Below are 8832 nucleotides of genomic sequence, written 5' to 3' on the forward strand. Positions count from 1 at the left end.
TTGCTTATCGATCAGTGCCACAAGCCAGTACCGGGTTTAGTCCATTTGAACTTTTATTTGGGAGAAGGGTGAAAGGGCCCCTTGATTTGATCAAACAAAATTGGGAGCAGATCACCCAGGATGACCCACAAGACGTTGTAACATACATAGACACCTTGATGAATGACCTAAGGAGAAATCTAGAGCTGGCAGCAGAAAACCTGCAAGCTCAGAAGGTCAGACAGAAAACATGGTATGACCACAAAGCTAGAGAGAGACACTTTGACCCAGGGGAGGAAGTGCTTTGGCTTAGGCCCTGCAGAGAGAATAAACTGCAGCTCAAATGGGCAGGACCATATAGGGTCATTTCCAAGATGTCAGACCTGAACTACCTAATAGAGCAGGAGGAGAACCAAGCAAGGAGGGTGGTTCATGTGAATGCCCTAAAACCCTACTACAGAGGGGAACAGAGGGTTTTATTCGCGATAAAAGCAGCTGAGAGTGAGGAAGCTGAATTACCCTTCTGGGAGGGTAGAGGGGAAGTAAAATACAGCCCAGAGGAGGTAAAGATCAGTCCTGCACTCAACCAAGACCAGCAGCAAGAACTAAAAATGCTGCTTAGTAAATATCAACAGGTGTTTTCCAACAAGCCGGGGATAGTGAAGGGAGTGATGCATCGGATCCACACAGGGGATGCACCCCCGCAGGCAGTATCCCCATACCGAGTAACGGGACCCTATAGGGACAAGGTGCGGAAGGAGCTGGACGAGATGCTGAGGGAGAACATAATCGTCCCCTCTTCTAGCCCTTGGTCCTCTCCGATAGTCCTTGTGGACAAGCCTGATGGGAGCATTAGGTTTTGTGTTGATTACAGGAAATTAAACCGTGTAACCACTCCTGATGCCTACCCAATGCCCAGGCTAGACAACCTGATTGAAACCATAGGGGGTTGTCGGTTCATCTCATCATTGGACCTGGTAAAGGGATATTGGCAATTAAGAATTGATCCCAGGGATCAAGAAAAGACTGCCTTTTGCAGCCCTTTTGGTCTCTATGAGTTTCGAGTCCTGAGCTTTGGTCTCAGAAATGCACCAGCCACATTCCAAAGGCTGATGGACCAGACCTTGGTAGGGCTCAGTGACTTTACAGTGGCCTACATTGACGACATAGGGATCTTCAGTAATACCTGGGAAGATCACCTGATACACCTGGAGTTAGTGCTGCAGAGGTTAAGTGCAGCAGGGCTAACAGTAAAGGCCAGCAAGTGTCAGCTGGGTAGCCCAGAAATAAAATACTTGGGTCACATGGTAGGGGGAGGAGTGATAAAACCCCTGGAGGCCAAAATAGAAGCTGTTCGTGATTGGCCTAGACCCAACACCAAGAAAAAAGTCAAATCATTTCTTGGGTTGGTGGGCTACTACAGGAGGTTCATCCCGAGGTTTAGCGAGATTGCGGCTCCGCTGACCGATCTGACGAGGAAGAAGGCTGATGACCGCATCCCGTGGACCAGCGACTGTGAGGCGGCGTTCCAGAGGCTGAAGGAGGCGTTAATCAACTATCCTGTCCTGTGTGCTCCAGACTTCGACCGGGAGTTCATCATCTACACAGATGCGTCTAACAGCGGGGTAGGAGCAGTTCTGTGCCAGGAGGATGAGAATGGTGACCAGCATCCAGTGTACTACCTGAGTAGGAAACTTCAAAAAGGTGAGAGACATTTGGCAACCGTGGAGAAGGAGTGTTTGGCCATAGTCTACGCGATCCAGAAGGCCAAGCCTTACATCTGGGGAAGACATTTTATTCTGTGTACTGACCATTCACCATTGCAATGGTTAAAGACAATGAAAACCCACAATAGCAAACTTATGAGGTGGGCTTTAAACCTACAGGACTATGACTTTGAAGTGAAGGTGGTCAGAGGGTCAGTGAACTGTGTTGCTGACGCCTTATCAAGAAGACCTGAAGAATGAAGACGGCGAAAGAACATGGACTATGTGTATATAATGATGACAAAAAGTTAAATGTACCTGTTTTGTTGAATTTGGTTTGTATGAATAAAGGTAAATGGATGTATTGTATATGGTAAATGTTTAAAATGCCTATGTGCTATGGTTAACTTAGAATGTAAGTATGAGTAAGTATAATATGGTATGTATAACTGTTGTTGTGTATTTTATTCAGGTTGTTTTTTGGTGAAAAGCACGTTAGCTTTCCCCCTACAAAACAACTTATAAAGAGGGGAGGTGTTACATACAGCACTGATGTTACCTGTCTGTCATGGGTTTGGAGGGAAAGTTCCATCCTATGGGGAGTGGAAGGCGGGACATCAGGAGGAGGGGCTGTACTGTATAAATATGTGATGCCTGTGTGGTGAGAGGAGAGACACTGGGAGACACTGGGATGTGACGAAGCAGCAGCTGGGGAGAAGAAGCTGTTGTGGGAGTCCGTGTGTCAGACAGGGTACTACTGTGTGTCAGAGTACCAACCTGATAGGTTCAGGTGTCTGTTGGATAGCCAGAACTGATAGGTTCAGGGTCTGTGCTTCAAGTGAAGGGTTCTGTGTGAACCAAACTGTGTGTGTGTATGAGTGAAACTAAGCCACGTTACTTTATCTTATTCACCTGATTGTTTATTTTTCCCTGTGTGTATTTAAAATAAACCTTATTCATTATTGTTTAAAAATCCATCCCTGGTCTGTGTGACTTATTAAAGGGAATGGTTGGTGGCAGCTTAGTAACTGTGTGACAGATCCCAGTAGGTCTGGGTTTGTCACAAAGGCGACCTTAAGATCTTGCCAGGAACGACTCAAGTTTTTCCTTTGGAACCGAACTTTGTCCGCTTCCCAACCGTCAGATATGGAATCCGTCCAGTCGGTCTCCACCGTCCGTTCGGAGGTGACTTTGGTCTCCTCTTCACCCCCGTCGATGTCCAAAGATGTTCCTAAGAAGGCTTCCAAGGCAAAGTCTAAGAAATTGCCTACTGGGAAGAAGTCTGCCGATGTCCCCGCTTCGACCTCAGGACCGCCAAAGAAACCTGCATCCAAGGCCGCACCGAAGGCTAAGCCGAAGACCAAGGAGATAACCCTGGTCGTTTCGCCTGTTTCGGCGTCGGTGCCTTCTCCACTCCTCGAAGACTCTTCTCGGGACCGGGATTCGGTCTCCGATCAGGGCGCTCCCATTCCGCCTCACCAACCGCCTCCGGTGGACTTGGGAAAATCGCCTACGGTTAGCCAGCTCGACAAGCTCGTTGCCGGCGCCAAGAGCGTTCCGCTCAACCCGATACTTACCGGGCGAACAACCCGATCTCCTTCACTCCTCTCGGAGTTGGGTCGTTCTACATCGCCTCCCCCTCCACGGGGTCGACCAACTAAGCCTCTGGAAGACCCGATCCCTCGGCGTCCAGCTTCCAATTCGGCCGACGACGAACCACCGGGAAAGAAGCGTCATCACCGAAGGAAGCACCGACGAGGCCACCGACGCCGAAGGGACTCCTCACCGTCCGACTCAGATTACAGTCGGGGTTGGAAGAGGTCCCACTGGAGACGGCGAAGAAGGGATTCTTCCACTGAGTCCTCTTCGACCTTGAGAGAAAGGAGACATAGGAGAAAGAGAACCAAATACTCCTATTCCTCATCCTCTCGCTCACGGTCTCCACGTCGAAGCCCTCCCCCGAAGAGGCCGGTGAATATGGGCTCCACGAAACCATCGGTGCCAAAGGACGCTCCCGTCGTCCCTCCTGGTGTACCACTACAACCTCAGGATGCGATTCCTTCATGCCCGAAAACGGCACCCTCGGGCTCGGGGGTACCTCCCCCCCCTTCTTCCTATCATTCCGAGGAGGAACATCCCAAAGAAGATTCCTCCGACGTCGAGGAAGACAACGAGTCCGAGGTGTCCTTAGAGGTCCCTGTTCCTGGGGAACCTCTACCTCCAGAGGCTGCTAACCTCAAACCATCTTCTCCGTCGGAAGATTTTTCTTCCTACACTCAAATGGTTGCGCGTATGGCCCAAGCTCTAAAGCTGGCGGTCGAACAGTCTCCAAGAAGGGAAGAGAATTTAATCTTCGGAGACATTGAGGCGGAGAGGACACATCCAGTCAGCCTGTCCTTTATCCCAGAACTGATGGATCTTATCAAGGAATTCTGGGAGCATCCTGCCAATGCTACCACTATCTCAAAGAGGACTGAAAATCTATATAGAATACATGGAGAGAATACCTCTTTCCTTCTCATGCATCCCGCTCCTAACTCTTTAATAGTGGAGTCTAGCTCTATTAAGACTCCAACAAAGGGCCACCCCACCCCAACCAACAAAGAGGGAAGGAAGCTTGAGATCCTGGCACGTCGCATGTATTCAGTGACAACCTTCACCCTACGTGCTGTCAATTATCTGGTTGCCATGGGTGCCTACCAAAAACAACTTTGGTCCAGGGTCCTCCCAGCCCTTTAAATGGCACCGGAAGATATAAGGCAGCTCTGTCTGGATACACATGCTGAGGCCCTCACGGTGTCCAAATATCAACGGCTTGCCGCCCGCCATGTGGCAGAAGCCACTTCTAAGAACTTTGCCTCTCTAATCACCTTGAGGAGACATGCTTGGCTGCGTTCAGCTAACATCGTTGAGGACATTAAAACTAGGGTAGAAAACCTGCCCTTTGATGTTTCAGGTCTTTTCAGCCAAAACACCGATGAAAACCTGGAGAGTTTGCACAAGAGTAAAAAGACAGCCAAGTCCTACTCAGTGCAACCTCAAACTAAACAGTTCAAACCACAGTGGCGTTCAAAGTATACCTCCCCTTCCTATCAGCAGCCATCCACCAGTACTTACCGTTCTTATGGAGGCACCTCTTCTCAGCGTCCTCCTCAGGCCTCATCTTCTTCATCTGTTGCTTTCAGACCACAACCACCTCGCAAGAAGCAGTCTTTCAAGACGTCTGCAAGGAAACAAAAACAGTACCTTTGACTCCCTGACTATTCCAGTACCAACCTCCCACACCACCCGCCTCTCTCCTTACCTTCACAACTGGACTCATCACCAAAGACATCTGGGTTCTCAACATTATCACCTCCGGTTACCGTCTGGAGTTTATAAGGTTGCCTCCTCTAGGACAGGTCAACCCTACATCATTCGATCCGATCCTGGAGGAGGAAATCCTGACTCTCATTCAGAAAGGGGCTATCCAGAAGGTGCCATCAGAGGATGTCCTCGACGGTTTTTACTCCCGATACTTTCTGGTTCCAAAGAAGGACGGGGGCCTTCGTCCCATCCTCGATCTGAGAAGCCTCAACAAGTTTCTCAAGGCACGCAAGTTCAAGATGGTGACCTTAGAGTCCATCATCCATCTTCTCAGGCAGGGAGACTGGTTTGTGGTCCTGGATCTCAAAGACGCATATTTCCATGTCACCATACACAGGAGCCACAGGAAATATCTGCGTCTACTCTTCAACAACACCATCTATCAGTTTGTGGCCTTACCCTTCGGCCTTTCCACAGCACCCAGGACTTTCACCAAGTGCATGGCTCCGGTGGCAGCATACCTCCGCCTTCAAGGGATCCAGGTGTTTCCCTACATCGGCGACTGGCTGATTGTCTCGACGTCCAGACATCAGGCCTTAAAGGACACTCAGTATGTTCTCCAGACGTTACAGTCACTAGGTCTTACCGTCAATCACGAAAAGTCCAAGCTGAATCCGTCTCAGGTGGTGGACTACATCGGAGCGAGGTTAGATTCAGTACACGCTCGGATGTTCATGCCCCCAGAATGCATCCAGAAGCTAGTAAGAGCCATAAAAAAGTTCAGGCCAAGGGCAAGAGTAAAAGCAAGCCTTGCACAACATCTGCTAGGCCTCATGGCTTCCACAACGGCGACCCTGTCCCATGCTCGCCTCAAGATGCGTTCACTTCAAATTTGGATGCTGTCCCTCTTCAATCCACTCCTCGACAGTCAAAACAAGCTCCTCACTGTCACCCCGGAGTTGGCACAGCAGCTGCAATGGTGGACTTTCTGACCTCACCTTTTGGTGGGGCGTCCTTTCCGCCCTGTCCATCTGACAACTCAAGTCACTACAGACGCGAGTCCACTGGGATGGGGCACCCATTGTGAGGGTCATCAGATCAACGCTCTGTGGTCCCCTCAGGAGAAAAAATTGCACATAAACCACCTGGAGCTGTTAGCCATCATAAAGGCCTTGAAGTCCTTCCTACCTCTTGTGAGAGGCAGGGCGATTCAGCTCGTCACAGACAACACCACAGCGATGTTTTACGTGAACAAGCAGGGGGGCACAAGGTCAAAGTCCCTTCTGTTTCTGTCGATACATCTCTGGGAGTGGTGCTACCAGGAGCACATCTACCCGGTAGCCATCCACATAGCCACTACAGACAACATCGTTGCAGACGAGCTCAGTCGCCGCTCCACTCAAAATCACGAATGGGAGCTGGACTCACAAATCTTTCAGGAACTCTGCCACAGGTGGGGAACTCCGTCAATCGACATGTTCGCCAAGGACTCCAACAAGGTCCCCGCTACGTGTCCAGGGCAGGACGGGGCCAGGGATCGTTGGGAGATGCTTTCATGATCCCTTGGCACAAGGGCCTTCTATACATGTTTCCTCCCATGCCATTGGTTCAGAGATCAGTAGTCAGAGCCCTCCAGCTGCAAGCAGAAGCAATCTTGATTGCACCTTGGTGGCCCAGACAACCTTGGTTCTCTCTACTTCTGCAGACAGCAGTCGACAAGGTCAAGCTTCCCCTCATCCCACACCTAATCACTCAGGACTCGGGGTCGATCTTCCATCCAGACCTGGACTCCCTCCAATTGACAGCGTGGAGGATATCCCATCAATAATGGAGGTCCTGGGCAAGGCGAGAAAGCCTTCTACCATGCGGCTCTACCAACACAAGTGGCAAGGTTTTCTCAAATTCACTACAGAACGGGGCTTACAAGCATCTCCCGTCTCTTTATCTACATTGTTACTGTATCTCAGACACCTGTTTGATCTTGGTTTAACCAAGTCTACCTTAAAGGTGTACACCTCAGCCATTGTAACTTTCCAACCAAAGGGGTCTCAATCCTCCAGATGGTTTTCCCATCCGATGGTGAAAGCTTTCTTCAGAGGTCTATCCAACATGAGACCCCCTGTGAGACGGCCATTACCTCAGTGGTCTTTACAGACAGTACTGCACTCACTGGTTCGTCCCCCTTTTGAGCCAATGGCTACCTGTGACCTGAAGTTTTTATCCCTGAAAACTTTGTTCCTTGTGGCAATCACTTCTGCCCGTAGGGCTAGTGAATTGGCGGCTCTCCAGGCTGATTCCCCTTACCTCCAGTTTTTCAAGGACAAGGTGGTGTTATACCCAGATGTCTCTTTCCTCCCCAAGGTGGTGTCGGAGTTTCATGTCAACCAACCTCTGTTGCTGCCTACTCTTTTCTGAGCCCTCTTCAGATATTGAGCGCACGCTCCATTGTCTGGATGTTCGTCGTGCATTATCCTTTTATATCTCAAGGACCAAGGACTTCAGGAAGGTCCACAGACTGTTCTTGTGTTATTATGGCCAGCGTAAAGGGACCGCTGCGTCGACGTCGACCCTGTCCAGATGGCTGGTTTCCACCATTTCGTTGGCCTATGAGTTGCAGCACAAACCTCTCCCTGAAAACCTGCGTGCTCATTCTACACGAGCTGTTGCCACATCCACGGCCCTGCTGCGTGGGGTAGACATCCCCGACATATGCAGAGCAGCTACCTGGTCCAGCGTATCGACCTTCATCAAACACTACAGGCTGGACCTCAGGGCCAAGAATGAGACCAGATTCGGGAGGGCTATCCTTACATCACTGCTGCAGTGACGGCCCACCATCCTGTGAGTAGCTTGGTAGTCACCCATCAGTGTGGATTCATAGAGAACCACGTTAAAGAACAGGTTACTTACCTGTAAACATGGTTCTTTAAGTGGATTCTCTATGAATACACACGACCCGCCCAACCTCCCCACGTGTCCGTCACTGCTGATTGAGTTCCAACTCTCTCTATGTGCGGGCACATGGAACTGGGGATTTTTGGCGGGCTGCACTTGCGCAGTGCAGGGCAACTCAAACATTGTATCTTTTCCCTCATAGCTCTGGAAAATTCCGAGAGGAACCAGCGCAGGCGCTGTTTAACCCATCAGTGTGTATTCATAGAGAATCCACTTAAAGAACCATGTTTACAGGTAAGTAACCTGTTCTTTTACAGCAACCTGGATAGGAGAGCTACCAGGAGGATATGCATAACACAAGTCCATAGGCTGAGGGAAAACTGTGTTCATCACCCAGGCTATTGTCTCAAATTTGGTGACATTTAAGGATTCTGAAGTTTATTCAGGACGCACAAAGATCTTCAACAGGAAAATCTAGTCTGTCCACTGTTCCCCTGTAAGCAGGTTCGGTGTTTACCTTTGGCTGTTCATCTTCTGGCAATACAAAATACGAGTCAGAATTATTAATAAAAGAACTTTTATTAACATAACTTGTAGTTTCTTCCTTATTTAACTCAATAGAACTGTCCAACGACAATTGGGGAGAACTCTCCCAAAACCACATAAGGGACTTTTCGTTGCTATTATATTTCAGTAATAAGTTTTTGCCGACATCTCCTGTTCGGTTGGTGGTCTCAGGTACCCGCTGTGAACCGCACATAGGGTCCCGCAACACGGCTGGTGGGCCCATTCTCTCTCTGTCAGCTTCTCTTTCACTATGGCTGGATCTACTTGGTGTACCTGCCGCTCCGGACCCCTGCCCTTGGGGTACACCAGGACCGTCCATTCTTTTGGGATCAATCCTGGTATTATGGGTCTCGCTTTATCTTTAATTAGTTTCCCCTCA

General features: G+C 49.6%; 1 protein-coding gene across 1 annotated transcript; it reads left to right on the forward strand.

The window, feature by feature from the left end:
• The first annotated feature begins 3827 nt into the window (after window positions 1–3827).
• On the forward strand, window positions 3828–8200 carry LOC144588486 (uncharacterized). Its single transcript, XM_078391425.1, has 2 exons — window positions 3828–7832; window positions 8089–8200. Exon 1 carries the CDS (start codon window positions 4633–4635, stop codon window positions 6076–6078), a length of 1446 nt encoding a protein of 481 aa, XP_078247551.1. The 5' UTR covers window positions 3828–4632; the 3' UTR covers window positions 6079–7832; window positions 8089–8200.
• Window positions 8201–8832: the final 632 nt, after the last annotated feature.

The sequence above is a fragment of the Pogona vitticeps genome, chromosome 1, assembly GCF_051106095.1.
Source record: "Pogona vitticeps strain Pit_001003342236 chromosome 1, PviZW2.1, whole genome shotgun sequence".
NCBI lineage: Eukaryota > Metazoa > Chordata > Lepidosauria > Squamata > Agamidae > Pogona > Pogona vitticeps.